Consider the following 25,577-nt stretch of genomic DNA (forward strand, 5'->3'; position numbering starts at 1 on the left):
ATGAGCCTGAAGTTTTGTGGTGATTGAATGGACATGGTACCATTCACTGAAATAGGGGTAAAAGGAAGGAAAGGGAATGGTTAGAATTAGGTCACTCAGAGAGACCAGAAAGCGAGTAATGCGTTAGTTCTGTTTTGGACATTTTAAATTTATTTATTTCTTTCTTTTTGCTTTTTAGGGCCACATCTGCAGCATATGGAGGTTCCCAGGCTAGGGGTCTAATTGGAGCTGTAGCCTCTGTCCTATACCAGAGCCACAGCAATGCCAGATCCGAGCCATGTCTGCGACCTACACCACAGCTCGCGGCAATGCTGGATCCCTAACCCACTGAGCGAGGCCAGGGATCCCGTACTTGCATCTTCATATATACCAGTCAGATTCGTTTCTGTTGAACCATGACGGGAACTCCCATATTAAATTTGGAAGGTAAAACATTGTCAGCTGAAAGTATGGATTTGGAATTTAGGAGGAAAATTTTAGCTAGAGCCTTCAACATATAGGGAGCAATGGAAGTTATGTGTGTGGGTGAAATTACACTGGGAGAATGTGTAGAATTTTAGAAGTGAGGACACTGAGAATGGAATTCTGGGAGGATATTGACATTAAGGACTGTGGTGAGGAGGCCAAGAGTCCACAGGAATGGACTGAAAATGACCAGTGTGAGAGGGACTAAGTGACTAGAAGCCAAGGGAAAAGGGATTTTTTTTCCCAAGGGGAGGGATGACTGATCAGTAGTGTTAGTTGCTTCAGAAAAACCAAGAAATATAAATGCTGAAAATTGCCTATTGACTATAGAAATAAGGGGTTTGTGGTGATTTTATGGGACAAAGTGGGCAGGAGTCAAATTGTGGTAGATGGAAGAATGAGAAGTGAGAATTAGAGAAGCAAACTTTTTAAAAAGCTAGGTAGTGACAGACTGTGGTAAAGACATGCCCTGGAGTAGGACCCAGCCGTACAAAGGAATGAACTGTTGTACACATGGCCGCTTAGGTGAATCTCCAGGCAATTACACTGAATGAGAAAAGCCACCTCCTAAAGGCTACATACTCTATGATTCCATTTATATAACATTTTCAAAAAGACAGAATAATAGAAATGGAGGACAGAGTAGTGGCTACCAGAATTTAGGGGAGTGGGAGGTTGTAGTTATATACAAGGTGACATGAGGGATCCCTGTTCAGTACTGTTGTGTGGGTGTGCGTGTGTGGGTGTGCGTGTGTGTGTGTATTAACCTACACAGTGATAAAATTGTGTATCACACACACGCATACAAATGAACACAAGTAAAACTAGCAATATCTGAATAAGATTGGTGAGTTGTATCAACATCAATAGGTTGTGATCTTATACTAATTTTGTAAAATGTTACCATTGGAGAAAACTGGGCAAAGTGAACGAGGGTTTCTGTGTTATTTCTTATGACTGCATGTGAATCCGTAATTATCTTGATAATTTTTTTAAATGTTCAAGTAGCAAAGGGGAAGCAAGGGCACAATAGCTAGAGGGCGATGCAAAGTTAATGGAGGGATTTGATTATGTTTATATATTACAGAGGAGGCAAGAGTGGAGAGGGACAGATTTAAGATTCAAGGGACATAAACCACAGCAGTATATTCTCAGATCCACCTCCTAGAGTAAGGACAATAAAACCAAAAATAAACAAATTGGACTTAATTAAACTTAAAAATTTCTGCACAGCAAAGGAAACCCTAAACAAAACGAAAAGACAGCCCACAGAATGGGAGAAAATCGTTGCAAATGAAGTGACTGGCAAGGGATTAATCTCCAATTTATAAACACCTTCTGCAGCTCCATACCAAAAAAACAAACAGCCCCATCAAAAAATGGGCGGAAGATCTAAACAAACAGTTCTCCAAAGAAGACATACAGGTGGCCAAAAAACACATGAAAAGATGTTCAGCATCACTCATTATTAGAGAAATGCAAATCAAAACCATGATGAGGTTCCACCTTACACCAGCCAGGATGGGCATCCTCAAAAAATCTACAAACAATAAATGCTGGAGAGGGTGTGGAGAAAAAGGAACCTTATTACACTGTTGGTGGGATTGTAAATTGGTGCAACCACTGTGGAAAACAGTATGGAGATTCTGCAGAAAACTAAAAATAGAACTACCATTTGATCCAGCAATCCCATTCCTGGGCATCCATCCAGAGAAAACCATGACTAGAAAAGATACATGTACTCCAGTGTCCACTGCAGCACTAGATACAATAGCCATGACATGGAAGCAACCTAAGTGTCCATAGACAGAGGAGTGGATAAAGAAGATATACATCTACATCTACATCTACATCTACATCTACATTTAAATCTACATATACATACACACAGTGGAATCTTACTCAGCCATTCAAAGGAAAGAAATAACGGCATTTGCAGCAACATGGATGAACCTATAAATTATCATGCTAAGTGAAGTCAGTCCGACAGTGAGACACCAACATCAAATGCTATCACATGTGGAATCTAAAGAGGACACAATGAACTTCTTTTCAGAACAGATACTGACTCACAGACTTTGAAAAACTTAAGGAGACAAGTTGGGAGAGTGGAGGGAGCACTGGGGGTTTGGGCTGGAAATGCTACAAAATTTGGTTGTGATGATCGTTGTACAACTATAAATGTAATTGAGTAATAAAAATGCTGTAAGATGAGATTTTAAGAATGATTCAAAGGAGAGAGAACTTCCTCTGAGTCAGGAGGAAAAGTGTAAGGAGAGGTGTGAATGTAAGTGTGTGTGTGTTTGTACGTGTAAAGCTGAGAGAGTTCCCTCTGGATGGTGTCTGTCTCTCTTCTCTCTCTGTGATTCATAAAAAATGACTCTAATCATTGCACATTAATTTTTCCCTTAGGCTTGGGCTGAATGGCTGTGACTTTCAAAAGGTTCCTTTAAAATAATGTTTAGTAACTCCTTATTCCAAATCAACATGTGTGATGTGATGCCACTTATCCACTAGAGGCAGTAATAAATAAGGTGTTTGTTAGTTTATGTTAGTAGCACCCTGCTGTTTTTTAAAAAACTGCTGTTGCCGTTTAATCTAACTCAAAATATTTTCAGTAATGCTAAAAATTCTGCCCAGTTTCTTGGTGTTATCCCTCTTCTTTTTGTGCTGGAATTTGAATCAGCACCACCATGCATGGTTTACTTTTTATAGCATATCTGAAATCCAGAGTTTTAGAATGGTATTGCTTGCTTATTCGGCTTCGGCAGAACAAGCAGTGGCATGATGCACATTCATTCGGAGAAAGAGGGAATCGGGATGGTCACCCTGAACTAAGAGGGCTTTGAGCTGTTAAGGGACTGGCTGGCTCCTCACCGGGAAAGAGCATCCTGACAGGTAGCGGATATAGGCACCTATACCTACAACTCAGCCTTGTCCTTTTCTCTGCCAACATGCGTTTCAGCGAGGCAGAGAAGCAGCAATTATTTCTCCTCTCCTTTCTGCCTTTTGATATGCATATTGCTCTTTTGGAAGACTTACTTTCTTCAGAGATTCCCCTTGATAGGCTTTTAGAATTTTTTACCTGTAAAAAAAAAAAAATGGTTTGTGGGAGAAAGAGGAGAGGTGCACGGTGATCATTCTCCAACTCTGCCTTTTTCACTGGCACTGGGTTTGGCATGCCATGCCTGAAAGCAGCCTTACCTCAGGTACTGCTACTTCAGTTGCATTTAATTTGGCTCGTTTTAAGTTTATATAATGACTTATAGTTATTATTTGATCACGTTGCTTTTCAGGTGCAGTACAGGAGCCTTTTAAAGGCAGAACCTGTATTGTCTTTACACCTCAAGGTAGATAGCATGGTTCTTGACCTATGCCGGATTCATAATAAATGTTTGTTCACCGAATAATGACTATCATACGTTGTCAAGAGAGGATATATACTATGTAAAAAATATTTCATTCTGAAATAAACTCCATGATTGAAGTTACGAAGTTTAGAAGGAGAAGGAAAGGAAGGGAATTGTTGGGAGATGCCCAGGTCTTACTTTATCCTGTTGTCCAACTGCAGAATCACTGTATCAAACCGGTGTTTGTTTATGGTTTTATGGAAATGTATTAGCTTGAAGAGACAGAGTAAATGGAACTGGAAAGCATGCCAAGAAATATCTAAGGAGACTGCAAACTTAATACAAATTATCTTTGGAAGGGCAACAAATCTCAATTCATATAACCTGAAGTAGAGAAGAAGGAAGATGTTTGCCTTTATATCCCAGTGGGGAGACCAGAAGAGAGAGACAGAAAATGGCACTCGTTCCATTCTTCCAGTGCCTTCAGCCAGACTTTAAGTCACAACCACATTAGGGGCAGGAGAGAGATGTCAGTGGCTCCTAGCTGGGGGCCTGCATAATTACATACCTGAATTAGCTCCTTGTTTGGGAGACTTTAAAGTGAGGCTTATCTTCAAATCACACGAAGTATATTTCTGGAAAATATCATTCTTAACCAACAGCGGTGTGTTTGAGAGGTGACAGACAGTCACCAAGACCATCAGTGGATTTATCTCATAAAACTATGTACAGGCTGGGTAGAACAGGCGAAGCATTATCATTGGAACCAGCATTATCATAAGAAAGTAAAATTTCCCATTAGTGTTTAAGTTTATTAATCAACTAGTCTAGATTCTTTGCATAACTGAATGAATATGTAGTGTAACTGTAAAGCGAGATTTTATATCTGCCACAATTAAAGTTACATACCCTAAAAATAATCGGCTCCCACAAAACAAACACACACATGGATTTAGTTTCACTTGGAATTTCCTCTGGCTGGCTGAATGTTTGCCAACTGCTCTGTAAAATACTGCATACAAAAAATTCAATAGGCCTTGGTGTTTCTTATTTAAGTAGTGCTTACTGACTTAAATGAGAGTTTTATTTCCTTTGGAGGGCATAATTTGACTTTATAGCCCACCATGCTTATCAAATTTCAACATAAAAAGTAAAGTTAATCTTTGGCTACAAAGGATGATCCCATAATGTACATCTTTACTTAATGACCTTATTTATTGAACCTACTTTGATTCAATGATTATGTTTCAGACATTGTGCAGTGGGAATAAGAAGATGAATAAAACTTGAGTGGTCCAGCCCTCAAGTAGCTTACACCCCAAACTGCATCTCCCCAAACCTGTTTGTGTTCAAACATAACTTTCTCTTTGCTGGTTTTCTGGTGTCATTTTTTTAGCCACATATTGAAAGTATGACCTGCATAAGGGTGATTCACTTTTACTTTGATCATTTAAATTATTTTAATAAACATATTGATTTTTGCTTTATATACATTACTTAAGCATTGTTTTCAGAATGTACCAAATCTATGATACTTTTGTCAGATTTTGTTTTCTCTTTACAGCTGCACCTGCAGTATATGAAAGTTCTCAGGCTAGGGGTTGAATCAGAGTTGCAGCTGCTGGCCTACACCACAGGCACAGCAACACTGGATCCCAGCTGCAGTCCACAACCTATGCCACAGCTTGTGACAATGTCAGACCCTTAACTCGCTGAGCGAGGCCAGGGATCGAACCTGCATCCTCACGGACACTATGTCAGGTTCTTAACCTGCTTAGCCACAGTGGGAACTCTGGATTTGTGCATTTATTGACAGCCACCTTGTTATTTCCCATTTTATAGCTGAGGAAGGTAAATATTAACTCACAGATATAAAGCCAGCTACATGAGGTCCCATTTTAGTAAATAAATATTGTATAAATAGCTATATGTTTTTCTACTAGTTACACAGACAAGCATGCATATTCCTGTAATTCTGTGTAAAATATCCATATGCACGTCCAACTCCAGCCTAGATTCTGTATCTTGCACTGATATTACAAGTTCACTGTAACTGTGAATGTCAGTTATATCACCTACTTATCATTAGATGTACTGGAGGTCTGTTTTATTCTTAAACCCTATTTGCTGATTTCCTTTCTCTTTAAACCATCAAAGCAGGTTTGGACAAGAGTTCAGATTTGTTTTCTCTGTTGAGTCTGAGAGAGGAGACTCAGAAACCAGGCTCTTTGATTAGGATAGGTATATCTTTTACATGTATTTATATGTTTGCATGAGAGAGAACATTGCAATAAACACATGCACAAAGTCTTAAGGAATTTCATTGGGACTTTTAAAGACAACTAACAGTAGACCTAAAAGATTTCAATATGAATAAATTATAGTTTGCACAATAGATGTTTTTTAAAAAGTTATGCATAAACTTAGCTCTGCATTATTATAATTTAAATGTACCAGAGAACTATCACTATTTCAATATGGTATGAATTGGCATTGGTGACTGTGGCCTTTAAGTAATTTTTATTATTCAAAAGAGTCTTGACCTTTTATTTATTTATTTAGCTGTTGGCAAACTTCTTTAGTTATCTAATGTGCCATATTCTTGATGTGGACAGATCACCTATAGTATTGAACTGGTATTGCTGTCTTTTTATTCTCTCTTTGTGTCAGCTTCTTTCAGTAGGGCTAATTAGAAACAGTTGTCTTGTAAGATTTGGTGGTGTGTGTAATTCCTCTTATAGTGAATGCAACTAACTAGCAAGTGATTTTGCTATCTAAAAAGCTGTTAGGTTTTAATATTACATTCTTAAAATATACAACATACCATACATTTTTGCATTGTATTATAGACACCAACCCTAAATTTTCCAATGCTAGTTATCATTTAAGCTATTATCATTCATTTTTTAACATTACATATGAATGTATTATTATTTTAATTAAAGTTAAAAGTATCAGATTTAAAGTTGTGGTAATTCACCTCACACTGGTCAGAATGGCCATTATTGGCAAGTCAACAAATAGCAAATGCTGGAGAGGGTGTGAAGAACGGGGTGCCCTCCTACACTGTTGGTGGGAATGTAAATTGGTACAACCACTATGGAAAACAGTATGGTGATACCTCAGAAAACTAAATATAGAACTACCATATGGAATTCCTATTGTGGCTCAGTGGATTAAGAACCTGACATCGTGTCTGTGGGGATGTGGGTTTGATCCCTGGCCTTAGGTTAAAGGATCTGGTGTTGCCGCAAGCTGCAGCTCTGATTCAACCCCTAGTCCGGGAACTTCCATATGCCACAGGTGCAGCAGCTATAAAAAGAAAGAAAGAAAAAAAAAAAGAACTACCATATGACCCAGCAATACCACTCTTGGGCATATATCCAGACAAAACTTTCCTTGAAAAAGATACATGCACCTGTATGTTCACTGACGCACTATTCACAATAGCCAAGACATGGAAACAACCTATATGTCCATTGACAGGTGAAGGGATTAAGAAGATGTATATGGGGTTTCCGTCATGGCACAGCAGAAACGAATCCAACCAGGATCCATGAGGTGGCGGGTTTGATCCCTGGCCTGGCTCAGTGGGTTAAGGATCTGGCATTGCCATGAGCTGTAGTGTAGGTCACAGACACAGCTCAGATCTGGTGTTGCTGTGGCTGTGGCATAGACCGGCAGCTCTAACTCCGATTAGACCCCTAGCCTGGGAACCTCCATATGCTGCAGGTGCGGCCCTAAAAAGCAAAAAAAAAAAAAAAAAAAAAAAAAAAGATGTGGTATATATACAAAATGGAATACTCCTCAGCCATAACAAGAACAAAATAATGCCATTTGCAGCAGCATGGATGGAACTAGAGACACTCATACTAAGTGAAGTAAGTTAGAAAGAGAAAGACATATTCCATGTGATACCACTTATATCTGGAATCTAATATATGGCACAAATGAGCCTTTCTACAGAAAAGAAATTCATGAACTTGGAGAACAGACTTGTGGTTGCCAAGGGGGAGAGGGAGGGAGTGGGATGAACTGGGAGTTTAGGGTTATTAGATACAAACTTTTACATTTGGAGTGGCTAAGCAATGAAATCTAGTCACGTGATGGAACATGATAGAGGATAATGTGAGAAAGAGTCATATATAGGTATGACTGGGTCACTTTGCTATATAGCAGAAGTTATAGAATATTGTATATCAACTCTAACGGAAAAAATAAAAATCTTAAAAAAAATTCTGGTAACTAATATTTTGAAAATTAAATGTTGCATTCAAGTGGAATTTGATATTGAAAAGGGAATATTTCTACAAATATTAAATTAGAAAGTAAATTGGAAATCCATTTCTTCCTGGCTCTTCTTCCCTCTCATCTCCCCGTTCACCACTGAGGTTTTTTTTAAAGACCAATTATCTTTTCCTGGGTTCCTTTTCTCTCGTTTTATTCCTTAATTACTCCTGGCTCCTGCCCACCATACCTCTTCCCTGATATTTCAGCAAAATCATTGCAGCCTCCTAATTTCCATATTCAGTGAACAGTTTTTAGCATTTCTCCTTCTTGGCATTTCTGAAACAACTGATGCTACTGATCATTCATTTATTCCTCTCTTAAAATTCTATCCTCTTTTGGCTTCTGCTTAGACCGTTCTGTCCTAGTCTTCTTGTGCTGTTTCTTCTCAGCCTTTCTAGGAGGAATGAAAAGTGTAAGACTCAGTAGTTTGGTTGATATTCCTTTTTATATACAACAAACCAGAGGTTGTACATGTACAGGAGTTGTTCATGTTCTCGTAAAAACTGGTTTCATTCAGTATATTGGGCTAGGAAAGAATTTCTTTCCATGCCTATTCTTTACTGTTAATTTGACGTGAAAATTTGCATTTCTTTTTCTTCAAATAGTCTCAATTAAGGGTGCATAGACTACCTGAATTGCAGTAATTTTGTTAAGGAAATTTATGTTGGGTCTTTAAATAAAATTTAATATATTCCTGAAGAGGAAATATGTCATCTAATTGTTGAGGATGATTAAATTTTTAAATTTTATAATTGTATAGTATCTGTTTCTTTTAGCACAGAGCACTTTATGATATTGTCAATCATTTTTCAGTATGAAAATGCATCTTTCCTTCTGTCCAAAGCCTTAAGCATTAAAATGCTTTTCTGAGATTTCCTTCAAGTGTAAAACTTTGAAGTACCATTAGTTGAGAACAGGGACTTTGACTTCATAGAATTCTCCAAGTGGTTTCGTACATATGAGCCTCTTTTCTTGGCCAGAAAACTTTTGCTTACCTTGACTTAAATGAATAACAAAACCTACTTTATAAATAAGCATTCTATGATCAGCCAGAAGCCTTTTAAAACCAAAAATAAGATGTATCTCCTAAGGTGTGTGAGTTCAATAAATCAGGGGCCTGGAGTTGGGAAGGGATGGTGGTGAGGCTATTTGTAAACTTTGGGTTTCTGAATGTTAATTTTAAGCTTCCTTTGCAAAAGGCCAGTGTTTGTAGAGCTTACCCTGTCAGCAATATCCTGTGTCAGTTGTCAGGTCATGTTTAATATGTGGAGATGTATTAATCTGCCATAGCCAGCACTGGAAGAGGCTGGGATAAATAGAGGGCTCAAGCAGATGAAGAGGGATTAACTGTGTGGATTGAGCAAACTCTTCAATCACTGAACCAGTGATTTTACAAAGGATTAGCTGCTGCTTTTACAAATATTGATTACTGATTTGCCACTCAGAATGGAGATGACATACTCGTGCAGTTGCTGTGTGGTGTGCTATGTGAAGCGAACATCATTCATATTAATGGATTTGTCATAGGCATTATAGAAACTGACAGATTTATTATAGCAGCAGTTGCTAGAACTGTTATGGTTAAGGTTGTGTCAGCATATCTATTAAAACTTCAGGATTTTAGAAGTTTATAGTATAGCCATAAAATTTATTTCCCAGTTGGAATTCAGAATACCAGTTATAGCCTGGCACAATTATTTTCGTGCATATTTTTACATGAATCAGTTTGAAAGCATTTAAGTTGACAGAGAACAAAAAATAGTTGTTAGTTTTGTAATGTGCAACTATAGATGTATTGCATTTTGAAAAAAATTCACCTAATCATAAATGCTTATTTTCCAACCAAGAGCATGTCTAATCCATGTGGATTTCTAAAAATTCATCAGCGTTTTCCCCAGAATATGATTTCTCTTGAGGCCTTTGGTTGTTTCTGTAATCAGGTGGAGAGTTTTTTAGAAAATGGAGAAATATCTGGATAAATAAAAATCAATGACTTTTGTTTCACTTAAGTGACTTTTTAAAAACATTGAATAATCAGTAGTAAAAAGTTAGAACTATCTATATCAGAGTAAATAGCTTCCTTTAATCTTTCTAAGAAATTAGTTTTCTTTCTTACAGATGTTTGTAGGAACGTAAAACATAAAATGCCTTCATGGTGGGAAGGCATTTCAAAGGGCTGAGTTGCGTCTTGAGGGATGAGCTGGAAGCTTTCTAGGCAGTGAGGATAGAGGGGGTGGTGAAGTGAGGGAAAGTGAAGGACAGCACATTCCAGGCAGAGGGAAAGCTTGTGTTGTATCCACAAGCCTTGGCCTCTTTGAAAATCACCAGGTGAATATTTTCAAGGTTATATCTTCATATTAATTGAGGAGATTGTTTTCAAGTTGTATGGATTAAATTAAATCTTCTAGATCAGTGGTTGAAGTTTTTCTGGCTATGATTTAAATAATATAAATTGACTTAATTACTTAAAAACCTATAGACAGTCTTTATTGTTTTTCATTTAAAAATTTCTTTTATGTCAAATTTTAAATGTATATATATGTTTATAACAAAGCAAAAGTTGTTCACCCCACAAAAAATCTCCCTAAAAGTAAGAATGGCTAAAAGTGCTGAATGTATCCTTATAGACATTTTCCCCTGAATTATACAATTGTGTTTGTGTTAGAATAAATATGGACTCAGATTTTTTTAGTTAAAAAATGGGGTATCACCCTGCGTATTATTCTGTAACTTATGTTTTTCATGTAAGTATGATGAACATCTTTCTACATTAGTACATGTCTTTCCACATAGATCTACACATGCATATTTAAATAATACATATGATTTGATTTGATTGTCTTTTTAGGGCCACACCCACAGCATATGGAGGTTCCCAGGCTTGGGGTTGAATTGGAGCAATAGCTGTGGGGTTACACCACAGCCATAGCAACTCGGGATCCCAGCTGTGTCTGCAGCCTACACACAGCTCACAGCAATGCCAGATCCTTAACCCACTGAGAGAGTCCAGGGATGAAACCTGCCTTCTCATGGATACTAGTCAGATTCATTTCCACTGAGTCATGATGGGAACTCCATACATATGATTTTGAAGGGTTTCATAACCCCTCTTGCTGGACATTTTTCTGCTGTCACAAGTAGTGTTTCAGTGACTCTTATGGCACACACACCACTATGAACCTGTGCTTTATTTCTGTAGGATGATTTTTAGGAGCTATTTCGTAAAGTATTGTCCAGTTCTACTACAGAGCTGTAGGAAATGACACTCCCAAAAGCAATTTAGGACAATGCCATCTCTTCCTGCCCTCCTGCTATTTGGTATTTTTTATTAATCTTTTTAGTCTTTGCCAGTCTCATAAGTTAAAAAGTAGTATCCTATTTTAGTCTGTTATCTTGGTTTGTAGTGAGGTTTGTTTATTTCTTCAGCGTAATGTAATGAGTACTTACTGTGTGTCCTAGGTGCTAATCTAGGTACTTGGGATACACAGAGGGTGAGACAAAGTGGTCTCTGAGCTTCTGGCACTTCCATTCTAGTGAAAGTAAAGAGGGCTGGGGAAAGACAATAAATCAATAAACATTCATCTTTTCTCATGTTTATTGGCCTTTGTACTTATTTCATATATTGCCTGGTTCATATCTTTTACCTGTTATTTTTTTTTCTTATTGATTTGCAAGAGTTCATTGTCTTTTGGGACATCCATAAAGATATTTTTTCCCATTCACCCCTTGAAAAAGTCATCCTTTGACAAGTTAATGATTTTACTAATTCATTAGGGATTTGTAATTCATGTATGGATTTGTTAATATCATACCTGACTTCTTTGACTAGTAAGAGCTCATTGGACCAGGTGTTAAATTTCCATGATTTTCCACCCTCTGAGGAATTTCTGAGTTGTTTCTTTTCTCTAATTTAATGTATTTTGATAGTTTTTAAAAGTAAGTTAGAACTTTGAGTCTTGAATGAGATCAGGCTATCCAAAAGAAGGGAACTTCATTGACTTAATTTAATTATTTACTATAATTTTATTCTTAGGGAGATACAATATTTATATGTAAAATTTTCAGTGACAATATACGTCATGATCTATTCGGATGTGATTTAATTACAGACCAAATTTATAGAAGAACATGTAGTATCTTATCATAAGAGCTTACCATATCTGGATTGATTTGAATAAGTTCTGTTTTATCATTTATTCATGTGGAGTTTGAATAGCATGTATATCTTTTGGATTTTGTCTTTTCTACGTCTTTAAGAGGTCATTGTGTATTTCGGATATTCATGAGCAAACTATAGATTCAGAGTCAGACTGTTTTACTGCCTTAAACTTCCCTGAGGTAACTGCCAGCATCTTACCTTGCAATGACAGAGTACAACTCAACTGTCTTGGTATGATGTTCGCATGTGGCTAAAAAGCTCTTGTCACATGAAGTTGCATCCATTGTTGTATGTTGCTAACAAACATTTTATTCTGTTTAGTATTCCATGTTTCTTTTTTGAAGTTTTAATTTTGATTTTTTTTTTTTTGGTCTTTTTAGGGCCACACCTGAGGCATATCAAAGTTCCCAGGCCAGGGGTCGGATCAGAGCTGTATCTGCTGGCCTACACTATGTGCCATAGCAATGTGGGATCCGAGCTGCATCTGCGACCTACACCACAGCTCCTGGCAATGCCGCATCCTTAACCCACTGAGTGAGGTCAGGGATCAAACCCACATCCTCATGGGTGCTAGTCAGGTTTGTTACTGCTGAGCCACAGGGGACATGCCTTTGGTTTTGATTTTTAATTTGAATCAAAAATTCAACTTTAGTAATGGAATTGTTCAGTAATGACAACTCTCAATCAGGAGAAAAGGAGCCCGTGGACAATTGAACTGTGTCAGGTCTGTGAACCTGGGGCTGAGTAGTCCACACAGTGAACAAATTACTGGATTGCCTTGTGATGGCTAAGTCATTGAAAATATCATATTCTGTATTTGGCAGTTGATTTTTTTATATCATGGATACAAATTTTTGAAAAATGTGCTAAAATCACATGGTTAAAAGTGGGCATTTTTAATACTGTATGTTCAGTCACAGTTTCTTTTTTTTTCTTTGCATTGTATTTCTTTTTTTTTTTTTTTAATTTTTATTTTTTGTCTTTTTGCCTTTTCTAGGGCCGCGCCCGTGGCATATGGAGGTTCCCAGGCTAGGGGTCGAATTGGAGCTGTAGCCCCTGGCCTATACCACAGCTCACGGCAACGCCGGATCCTCAACCCACTAAGCAAGGCCAGGGATCGAACCCTCAACTTCTTGGTTCCTAGTCGGATTTGTTAACTGCTGAGCCACAATGGGAACTCCTGCATTGTATTTCTTACTCTGTGTTGTTATGAAGTTTAGAACTGAGTTAGAGTGCTATTAACTGTGAAAGTGGGTATTAAGATGGAAGAAATTCCAGAAGGACGCCCTCTTTGCTCTTACTCATGGTAACCCTTTCCGGCTCTCTTGCCTCTCACTCTGTGTTTCCATTACTTACCTTTTCCCCTACTCTTCATCGGTGGGGGGGCTTCACCAGCTGTGGTTAACATGTATGAAATTTTTATAAAACTATTTTAATGACTCAAAAGTTAGATTCTCTATAAATAAAAATCATCCTCATGATCATTTATATGCCTGACATTTCCATCTGTTCTCAGTGTTGTGGTGATTGCAGGAAGTGTATTTTATCTATTTATTGAAGTTCTTTTGATTTTTATTAAACATTATCTCTAGAGCATTTACAATAAATACTCAAGGAACCTCTCTAAGTAGGAAAGGCCACAGCTAGAAAACAGTTTTCAAAATGGGAGAGCTCATCAGTAAAGGCAAACATACAGTAAAGGCAGGAAATTATACCAACAAAAATACAGTATCAAAACCAATAATCATGAGAGGAGGAGAATACAAATGTAGGATATTTAAAATGCATTTGAAATTAAGAGTTCAGCAACTTAAAACAATCATGTATATGTATGTAGTAAATATATATAACTGCTATACCAAAACCTCATGATAACCACAAACCAAAAATCTACAATAAATATACACACAAAAAAGGAAAAAGAATCCAACCATATTAAAAATCGTCATCAACTCACAAGAGAACAAAAAAGGAAAGGGAAAAAAAAAGACCTACCAAAACAAATCCAAAACAGTTAACAAAATGGCAGTAAGAACACACATATTGGAGCTTCCCATGTGGCCCAGTGGGTTAAGGACCTGATGTTGTCTCTGTGAGGATGTGGGTTCAATCCCCGGCTTCGCTCAGTGAGTTAAGGATTTGGTGTTGTGGTAAGCTGCTGCATAGGTTGCAGATGTGCCTCAGATTCGCTATTCCTGTGACTATGGCATAGACCAGCAGCTGCAGCTCGGACTTAACCCCTGGCCTGGGAACTTCCATATATGCCATAAGTGCAGTCATAAAAAGACAAAAAAAAAAAAAAACCAAAACCCAAAAACCCAAAAACATACATACTGATAAACATGAACAGATTAACTGCCCCAACCAAAAGACAGACTGGAAATTGTCTTCTTAAACAGAAACAGGTAATAAAAACTAAAGCATGAAGAATGTTTGGGGATGTATTTGCTTCCTTTCCTTTTTTTTTTTTTTTTTTTGTCTCTTTTTTTATTTCTTTTTGTCTCTTTTTTTTCAGGGCCACACCCATGGCATATGGAGGTTCCCAGGCTAGGGGTGGAATCAGAGCTATAGTTGCCAGCCTACGCCACAGCCACAGCAACGCCAGATCCTTAACCCACTGAGTGAGGCCAGGGATCGAACCTGCAACCTCATGGTTCCTATTCGGGTTTGTTTCCACTGCTCCATGACGGGAACTCCTGTATTTGTTTTATTAATCAAGTCCAACTTAGTAATCAAGTAATCAGAGTAGGACTGTAAGTAGAGAATCTTAATTCAGAAATGTATACTTTTTATTAAGTTATAAAATAATTTTATATTTGATAGTTTTCATACTAAATATTTTTCACCTATTTTAACTACCCCTCAATAATAAGATTCTTTTAGGAGATGGGAATAGAATGACAATTGTTTATGTACCTGTTCTCTTCTTCAAGACAAAAACAAAAGTATACACTTTATTGTGTTATAAAATATAGATGACATTCTAACTCTGTAGATTCTTGTTTCAGATAAGATCTTATGTTATTAATGGCTCTAAACTTTTTGTATGCAGAATAGGAAAAATAATACAAATGCACTTAAAGGATATCATAAACTAGAAAAATATTCTAAATATAATTGTAAAAATTTATAGCTTAAAACTTACACTATGAAACAGTTACAAAAGATTAAAAAAATAAAAGATTGCTCTATGGCCTTTGTGAAGATAAAGCATAGTTGAGTGAAAAGAAGTTAAAGAAATCAGTCTAAATTATATTTCTTTTTTATTTAGAGCAGTTTGCTAGAGGAGTCTGCGTATAAAAAGCACCTCCTTTTCCTTCCATAGTTATCAGTTTTCTCATTACTAATTTATCCCATGTTTGTGTGAATGTGTTTTTAAACCAAAATGGAAATTTTTGTTTTGTTTTGTTTTGTTTTTTGTCTTTTTGCTATTTCTTTGGGCCGCTCCCGCGGTATATGGAGGTTCCCAGGCTAGGGGTCGAATCGGAGCTATAGCCACTGGCCTACGCCAGAGCCACAGCAACGCGGGATCTGAGCCGCGTCTGCAACCTACACCACAGCTCATGGCAACGCCGGATCGTTAACCCACTGAGCAAGGGCAGGGGCCGAACCCGCAACCTCATGGTTCCTGGTCGGATTCGTTAACCACTGCGCCACGACGGGAACTCCCTTTTTTTTGTTTGTTTTTTTTGCAAAATGGAAATATTTTTAAATGACATTTTTGGAGGCAAAATTGGTTTCTCTAAAATCATGTAGAAAATGAAAACGAATCTTCTAGAATTTTAAATGTATAATTGTGATTAATGCCATAGGAGAATAATTCAATGATGTCATCTTGTAGAATTTCTATAGATGCCATTCACTTATTTCATCAGCAGTAGAATGTAGCATTTCAGAAAATGCTTTGTTGGACAGACCTGGGGCCCTGGCCCCACTACTTACCTGTGACCGTACTTCTCCATTGGTATCATGGAGCTAATAATGTGTGAGAATAAAATGAGATGATGACTGTTTCATGCTTAATTCGTGGTAAAGGCTTAAAGGCTTAATGTTATTAGCTGTTGCGATTATTATTACCTTGTGGAACCATGCTGATATTTGTCTATATATCTTTGTTATTTATATTTGATGATGCTTTTTTAAAAAAGACACTTAAAATTTAAGAGTCTGGTTGTATGGAAAAGGTTTTTATTTGATGTAGAGGAGATCCTATTATGGCACAGCGGAAATGAATTGGACTAGTAAGCATGAGATTGTGGGTTCAATTCCTGGCCTCGCTCAGTGGGTTAAAGATCTGGCGTTGCTGTGGCTGCTGTGTAGGCTGGCAGCTGTGGCTCCGATTTGACCCCTAGCCTGGGAACCTCCATGTGCCATGGGTGTGACCCTAAAAAGCAAAAAAATGAAATAAAATAAAAATTGATGTAGAGGTAGTATAAGTAAGGAAGGAGTAAGACCAATTATTAATTATTCTTTAAATTTTATACATAAAATTTCGTTTTAAATAGTTTCAACAAATTTTCTGTGAGGTTGAGTTTATTTTTCCTAGTTTCCAACGTTAGGTAATATTTAGAAAAAAGCCCCAGCACCTAATATAAACCGGTAAATATTCATTTAATAAATGTATCTTTTGGATCATATTCATGAAGCATTTTCTATGAGCGTATAGCTATAGCATTAAGGGCTGTTGTCTTCTTTGGTTTCACATAGACCTATTGAAGACTCTCATGAGGCTATTGGAATTTCCATATCAAGAAGCAGAGTTAATAAAGGCAAATGTGAATTACCCTAATAGATATTCAGTTTTTGTTAGGTAGCTTTCAAAATGACTTGCCACTTTACAGAGGGGGTGGAGAGACTAACAGATGGCAAACCTGTGAGTTGCAACCTCTGCTTTTGCCCCCGGTGTTGTCACATGGGCTACTATATCAGTCTTTAAAGCCTCATACCCAAGGCTTAGCTCCCCTGGGAATTCTTTGGCCCCACTAATTGGAAGTTGGCCATCTTTGTTTCTATGCATAACGTGAGTTTTTTTTTTTTTTTTTTTTTTTTTTTTTTTAAGTATCATGATAGCCTTAGAGATCACCAGTACTGGTATATTCATTGGCTAATCCTTTCTGAAAAGAATAATAGTGGTAAGTGAGAAAATAAGCTCTGTGAAAGGACTAAAGAAACATAGGCAGTAGTCTTTTACTTACTGTAGTAGTTATTTTTTGAAAGTTATTGCTGTTTGATGTGCCCATTGAATACCAAATTTTCTTTTTGCCAATTAAAAAAAACTGATAGAAAGATTTGAAATTCCACATTTTCTATGTAGATGAGAAAGTTATTAGAGTATGAAAAAATACTTGTTTTCTTTCACAGATATTCAGGATTCTAGCTGGAAATTAAATCTTTGAAATAACCTAAAACAATTCTAAGCTAGATCTAAAGGGAGTTACAAGTTGCTCTACAAAAAATATGTTGTGAACAATTGCCGCATTTGATATCCTTCTTGAACCTTGACCATTTGTTACTGAAAGTGCAAGAAAAATATCAGTGTGAATATAGTTCATGAAATCTTAGAATTGGGGTAAGGCGGGGGCTTAGCGATGATGTAATCTAATTTATCCATGTTTTAATTAATTTGGGTAATTAAAAGTACACTGAATCTAATGAAATCTGATCGGTGATTTTTCTAACATGGATTCATCACTGCTTTTTCTCTCCTCCTTTTCATAGGAAACCAGTTTCCTCCAATTGCAGCACAAGACCTTCCTTTTGTTTTAAAGTCTGGCTACCTTGAAAAACGCAGAAAAGGTAAATTGTGTGAGTCCAATGAAAAATATAAAAATCTAAGGCAATAGGAAATCTGGACAATATTATCCAAACCATAAATTATAGCTTTTATCTCTAAATAATTTTTAATAACAAAACATTTGGTCGTGTGTTTTGTTGTCAACCTTGGTTATTTGTAAATGACTCAGGAGCTGTTTCCTGCCTCTTAGAGGAAAGCTGTGGGCCATGACTGTGTCTTAAGGATGGGATTTCTCACCATTATCCTACCCGGCTGAGCAGCAGGCAGTCCTGTACCTGACCTGGCGTACACCATGTTTGCTGTGGTTCAGATCAAGCTGAGCATATCGTCTGCCACTTTCTGTTATTCATTCAGTGTTTGTCTCCATTGGCTGTGATAAGTGGGAGGTGACCCTGTGGTCTCACTCTTTCAGCACCAGTGTATAATGGAAATGAAATATGGAGGCGATGTTATGATATGGGAAGTGAAAAGCAGAAAGTCTCTTCATTACCATTCTGCCTGTCTCTCAGGTAGTTCCTTTGGGCCTTTCTATTTCTATTCCATTTGCTTTTCTTAGCTTTTTTAGCTGAAAGAGATAATAGAAATAATCCAGGTCAACTCCCCCTCCCTCCTTTTTATGACGGATGAGAAAATGAGACCCAGACGAATCAGTTATCTTAAGGCTTTGTAGTCAAATGCCTGTCAGGAAAGTCTGTTGGTCGTGGAGCTGATCCCATAAATATAGTGGCCCCATCTCTGTTTCAGCGTATTCCTTTTAGCTTTGCTTTATGTTTTGTTTTTTTGTCTGTCTTTTGGACAAGAAGACACAAATTAATTAATCGTAGAATTCCACAGGTAAAAGGAACCTTAGAAATAATATTTATTAACTTTTCCTTTTACGATAAGGAACTCACGTGATCTGTTATACGTAATGTGTATTAGCTAAACTGTTTGTCTTCCCCCTTTATTGCAGATCACAGCTTTCTGGGATTTGAATGGCAGAAACGGTGGTGTGCTCTCAGTAAAACAGTGTTCTATTACTATGGGAGTGATAAAGGTAGTATTGGTGTTCAATTATATCCACTTTTATTGCGTGAGGGTCTCGGTTTACTCTACCTCTCTTTTTGTACAGAATATCCTGAAGGCAAACGGAGAAAGCATAACCAATAATTGGAATATTATAGCTTAAGACTAATTTATAGTTCTGTTACTTGACCAGTGCTCCACATTCCCGAAGCCCTGAAAGTTAGTACATTTGTGTTTTATTGAATTAGGAAAGAGAGTAAAATTATTACTGCTGTAGTTGTAGAATTCCTGGAAAATGTAAGACCATTAGGGTTGTGAGAGTTTTGAAGGGAAGAAAAGATGTTTTTTCTTTCAAATATTTTATTTATTTATTTTTTAATTTTTTAATTTTCCCACTGTACAGCAAGGGGGTCAGGTTATCCTTACATGTATACATTACAATTACATTTTTTCCCCCACCCTTTGTTTCAAATATTTTAAAGGAAAAATTTAGATGAAATGAAACACATGCAACACCTTTCTAGGTTTCTTGTCTGAATTTAAGTAATAGCAAAATAGAGGTTGCTGTTCTAAGCACTTTAGCTATATTAACGTGTTTAACTACAGCTCTGAGGTAGGTACTATTATCCGTCCCATTTATTTTACTGTCTAGAAAACTGAAGACAGAGGTTGAGTAACTTGTTCGAGGTCACAGAGCTGGTAAATGGCAACTTTAGGATTTGAACTTGGGCGTAATGGATAGAATCCATGCTCTTAACCACTGTTATCACCGTATTAATTTAGAAACAATAAGATAATTTCATTTGCCAATTAATAAACATTTTAGTCATAGTTCACATAATTTTAAGTTCATTATTTGAGCAAATAAAGCCATAAAATAATGAAATTTAAAAAATATAAGCTTTCTTAGTTTTGCTTTCGTCTAGGAAAAGCAGGTCAAAAAGTTGCGTATTCTAAAGTGAGGGTTATATAGACATAACTAACATTCATTTACAGAAAGGACACTTAAGGAGAAAAAAAGACGTAATATTATGTCCCATGTCTCTGAACATAAACTTTCCCATGAAATTGTTACTTATTAATATTGTTTGGAAGTTTATGTTTCATTTGACATTATTTTCCATTTTTAGGGTTTTCTTCCTCTTACTATAAAATTGGACAGATGTGATTATTGTATTTTAGATAAATTTGAAACACATGCATGATGCTTGTATCTGTAAGTTGGTCTTACCTTATGGCTAATGGCAGTATCAAATTGAGAATAATTCAGTGGCTGGCTTTCATTCTCTTTTCTAATTTACAGGATGTTCATGTGTAATCATGTCATCAATGAAGTATAAATGATGAACAACTGTCAGTAGGCAACTTTCTTTCTTCTGCTAAGTCTTAATTAATTAGGTGATTTTGTCTGAAAATTTAGAGTCCGAGTTCAATTATGATTATCATAGGTTATAAATATGTTATTATAGAAATATAATTTTCTACAGCATTATGAATTGAGATCAGGCCTTTTCTTTTCCTTGAAGACATGTCTTCTGTTTTGTAAGATCAGGGGAGAAAGGTTTCAAATCCTTTTGACTTTGGTTCAGTTAAGCTTCTCATTTCTAATTTCTTTAAAAAATCAGTGAATACTAGGAGTTCCCACTGGGTGCACTGGGTTAGGGATCTGCATTGTCTCTGCAGTGGTGCAGGTTTGAGCCTCAGGCCAGTGCGGTAGGTTGGGGACCCTCTATGGCTCAGATTCAATCCCTGGCCCAGGAACTTAAATATGCCACAGCTGCAGCAAAAAAAAAAAAAAAAAAAAATATATATATATATATATATATATATATATATATATATATATATATATATATCAGTACTAATGTCTGTTTTCTTCACTCCTAGTCCTTACTGGTATATACCAACTGTTAGGTCAGAGATTAGCAAGAGTTTTCCCAAAATCTAAGGAATGTTTATAATTCTTTCAAAGACTAATATTCTATAAATAAATTCTGGTTATTTGGAGGGTATTAAATTCCCATTTCTATTCTTATTTGATGAGACCTTGTATTAATAACATTCATCGTAATTTGTATTTTAAGTATTTTGTGATCAATTTAGCCACTCTGCCACCACAGCTTTTTAAAAATTGCTATTCTAGCATTCCCATTTTGTGTGGATTTTTGAAGATCTGGTTTATATTTCCTTAAATGCCTCCCTATCTGTCACTATGAAGCCTCCTGTGTGCATTGACATTTCAGATCTGTTTTTGGTGGTTTTTTTGGAATTCGCGGCCAGTTCTTCTTTTAGGGATGCTGGGAAAAAAAAATCTATCTTTAGGTGGTTTTTAATTGCTTGTTTGGCATGATCCTAATTTCCTTCCTTTGCATCTTTTTCTTTCCGCAAAAATGTATACGTCACATGAAATTTTTATTTTCTTTTGTGAAATCAGTTAATTTGTACAACATTGTTAACTGTGTGTGTGAGCCATTTACCTAAAGTTGGAAGGGCTCTTTAGATATATGAGAACTGTCATTCTCCAACCAAGTAGGATTTAGATAAATGGATTAGAGAGGCACAGAAGGAGTTGATGCCACTTATTAGGTTAAACTGTACTTTGTTGCTGTTTGACAGATACCTAGTTCACGTTTTCTAACTCTTTGTGTGTGCCAGAAAAGCATTTTGACCCCTCAGGATAATAATGGCTTAGAAAGAGTGGTTCCAGCCTTTAGGGTAAAGAATGGACCTTCCTTCATACCCATAAATATTATCTGTATTTATTATTCATGGCCATTGGGGGCCTTTAAGTGATATTTTAAATATATATACATATATATATATATGTATATATATGTATAATATATATGTCAACACATAGAATATACTTTATCACTTTATAAAATCATATCCTTCCTTTCCTCTTTTTCCTCTTGATTGTCATGAATCTCATTTATTAAATTTCTTAGGTCCCAGGTGCTCAGACTGCCATCAGGGTAGCCCTTCACTCATAATAAAAGAATTTATTCATTTTTTAAATTTCATAAACATTTTTGGATACTTGGTAGATCCTAGGCACTGGGGATCCAAAGATAATCCTGCCTTAGAGGTAAGGTATGCACAGTTGAAGTTGGTGAGTATCAATAAGAGATGAGAGGAAGTCATGGGATTGGTCAGGCTGGGCGTGTAATTTCAATACAGTACAATAGTGATTTAAATAAAGTATCTTTGGATCCCAAAAGCAGGATGGCTAATTACCTAGGGGAGTTAGGGAATATTTCCTAGTGGAGGGGACCCTTTATTGGGCCTTAAAAAATGAGTAGGAGTTTGTGGGATGAAAAAGAGTAAAATGGGCATTCCAGGCAGTGGAAGAAAGAGATTCTGAGTTCTGAGAGGTTTTGGATGAGATCAGAGTTGGACTCAAGGCAGAGCACACACCGTGAGTGAGGGAAGGGGATACAAAAGGCTGAAAAAGTGGCTTAGGATCAGATTGACAAGAGCCTGATGAGAGTAAGGGCCTTCCTAGGTTTTATCTTGAATATAGCTTTTAAACATAGGGCTCTATGACCAGAATTGGTTTACAATTACAAGAAGTAATTGTAATAATATTATGGCGGATGGATTGGAATGGATAGAGAGTCAACAGGATCGTTTAGGAAGAGGCTGAATTAGTCTCAGCAAGAGAGGTTATCACAGGGCTTCTGAGGAGCACGTTGAGGGGTTAAGTGCAGGCCCCTCTGGCTCCAAAGCCCTACTCTTCCCGCAGCTTGGTTATTATCAGCCCTTCCAATATGCCTGTAAATGATGGCCCATTTAGGAATCTGTTCCAGACTCATGTTTTGTTTGTTTTTTTGCACTTTTCTGTTTAACCTTCATATGATCTTGAATAAGCATTATGAACCTTATCTCCTTCCACTTTTACGGGGAGAGTACTTAGTTTGTAGTACTTTTCTTCCCACTTAAGGGATTTTTGCTGCCCCTACTCCTACTCCTTAATTAAAGAAAACCCTAGCGCCATCTAGTTTGTGGCAGCTGCCAGTAGCCTTGGTCCTACCAGGTTATTCTAAATGTATATCAAAAGTTATTTATTATGTCATATGGTTGTAACTTTTTCATCGTATCTTTTCAATGTATAATAAGTCATTAGAAAATGGACTTAATACAGATAATTTATTTTATTTTTTATTTTATTTTTTAAAATTTTACTGTTTTTATTTTCTTTCTTTGTATTCTTTTCCAGTTATTTTATTATTATTTATTTATTTATTTTTTCTACTATACAGCATGGTGGCCCAGTCACACATAACATGTATACATTCTTTTTTCTCACATTATCATGCTCCATCATAAGGGACTAGATATAGTTCCCAGTGCTACACAGCAGGATCTCATTTCCAAACCATTCCACAGGCAGTAGTCTGCATCTATTAACCCCAAACTCCCAAACCATCCCACTCCCTCCCTCTCCCCCTTGGCAACCACAAGTCTATTCTCCAAGTCCATGATTTTCTTTTCTGTGGAAAGGTTCATTTGTTCTGTATATTAGAGTCCAGATATAAGTGATATCATATAGTATTTGTCTCTCTTTCTGACTTACTTCACTCAGTATGAGAGTCTCTAGTTCCATCCATGTTGCTGCAAATGGCATTATTTTGTTCTTTTTTATGGCTGAGTAGTATTCCATTGTGTATATATACCACATCTTCCTAACCCAATCATCTATAATAATTAAAATAACAAAACTTTTAAGTTGGTGGGGAAATAAAATTTTTCTTTGAAATTGAAAAATCTGCTCTCTCACTTCTCCCAAAATTTTACCATTGATAGGAAGAATAGGACTTATTTGTTCAGTTTGGATGATGATTATAAAATGTTTTAATATTGAAATATCTTTTAATATTTAAAAAATATTGTTAAAATGGAAGTGTTTGAGTAATTAGAAGTTCTCCTGTTTATAACAACAACTTTTAGTAACAGCTGTAAAAGCTTACCTTTTTCCCTGGTTCATTTGAAAGAGGCAAATTCCTTGGTCAGGGCGTCAGCATTTTATAGTTATATTATGAGTATATATAAAATGTATAAATGAACTCTGATATTTTAAAAATTCATATTATGATTTCGTTAATTAAAGAAGGACAATATCTTTAGTAATAGTAGAAATACTTTTTATATGCCAGAAATTAAATAAATTTGATATGCAAATACTGACTTTAAAGTATGTCAAAATAAATGTTAAATAAAAGACCTTTATTACCCTATAGCAGTATAGAGAAGTTAAAATGTACTTTATCACTGTGAAGAAATATTCATGTACAAACTAAAATAAATTATTAAACTAAGTGATTAAAGGTCTGATGACAATGAACCATGTCAGTTTGCAATAAAAAGGACATAGCTTGATTTAGAACGTATCAGAGTTCCTGTTGTGGCTCAGAGGAAATGAATCCGACTAGTATCCATGAGGATGCAGGTTCAGTCCCTGGGCTTGCTCAGTGGGTTAAGGATCCGGCATTGCTGTGAGCTGTGGTGTAGGTCGCAGATGCAGTTCAGATTCTGTGTTGCTGTGGCTGTAGTTTAGGCCAGCAGCTACAGCCCCTATTTGACCCCTAGCCTGGGAACCTCCATATACCACGGGCGCAGCCCTAAAAAGCCAAAAAAGAAAAAAAAATCCATGATTTAAATTATATCTATACATTTGTATATAGATTGAAGATATATCTGTATATATGTATAGAAACATCTGTATATAGATTGATGATATATATGTGTATATATGTATAGAAGGTCAATGTATATACATCTGTGTATAGATTGAAGATGTATCTGATTATGTACAGAGGTCAATATATTTTAAATAAAACTATGCACTGCTATTAAGATGTAGATAGTAGATGTTACTTTCTGTGTGTAATAGATATAGTAACATCTATTCCAGTAGATACTCTTTGAACATCTATGTGCCAGGTATTATTAACACGAAGTGGTATGATACATTGGCTCAGAGGAACCTGCACGAAGACTCATAGAACAGTATGATGTGCAGGAGCTGGCTTATTAGGCCAGCAGATGAGTGGGGGCTGGTGAGCCAGGATGGGGCCAGGTTGGTAAATTCCCTCGTCAGGAGTTTGGCCTTTCTTGTCTAAGGGACATTTAATGTTTCCAAGCATTGAAGGTAAGTAGATGGCATGACAGCCTTCAGCTGGATGTTGGGAAGATCGCATTGACAGCTGTCAGAAGAAGGTGAGACTGGAGGCAAGATGTGCTCTGAAGCTGAGAGTGGCTGAGAATCCAGAGTTGTTTACCACCTTACATGCGCGAAGGAGCCGTGGGTTCTCTTAGGTGTTTTCAGCCATTCTCATGTTGCATGGGTAGCAGCAGTGTCATTTATTCTCTCATTATCATAAGAGGCTCTATGAGGGTAGCATGTATAGGATATTAAGATATATCTGTGTCATGTTTATGTTAATCGCTGTATTATGTTACAGTAGTCTGACAGACCATTTCAGTTGTGGAGGAAAACAGCAGATAGAGCCAG

General features: G+C 36.6%; 1 protein-coding gene across 5 annotated transcripts in view; it reads left to right on the forward strand.

The window, feature by feature from the left end:
- Positions 1 to 25,577, forward strand: part of SKAP2 (src kinase associated phosphoprotein 2) — a 176,820-nt gene that overhangs the window by 67,533 nt on the left and 83,710 nt on the right. For all 5 annotated transcript variants that reach the window (XR_002340310.1, XR_002340309.1, XR_002340311.1 and 2 more), the window contains exons 5-6: positions 17,983 to 18,060; positions 19,011 to 19,094. Coding sequence is in view for 1 of the 5 variants with exons in the window: in XM_021078833.1 (XP_020934492.1) it covers positions 17,983 to 18,060; positions 19,011 to 19,094 (162 nt within the window). In the remaining 4 variants the exon portion in view is untranslated. The remainder of the gene's footprint in view (positions 1 to 17,982; positions 18,061 to 19,010; positions 19,095 to 25,577) is intronic.

The sequence above is a fragment of the Sus scrofa genome, chromosome 18, assembly GCF_000003025.6.
Source record: "Sus scrofa isolate TJ Tabasco breed Duroc chromosome 18, Sscrofa11.1, whole genome shotgun sequence".
NCBI classification, from domain to species: Eukaryota; Metazoa; Chordata; class Mammalia; order Artiodactyla; family Suidae; genus Sus; species Sus scrofa.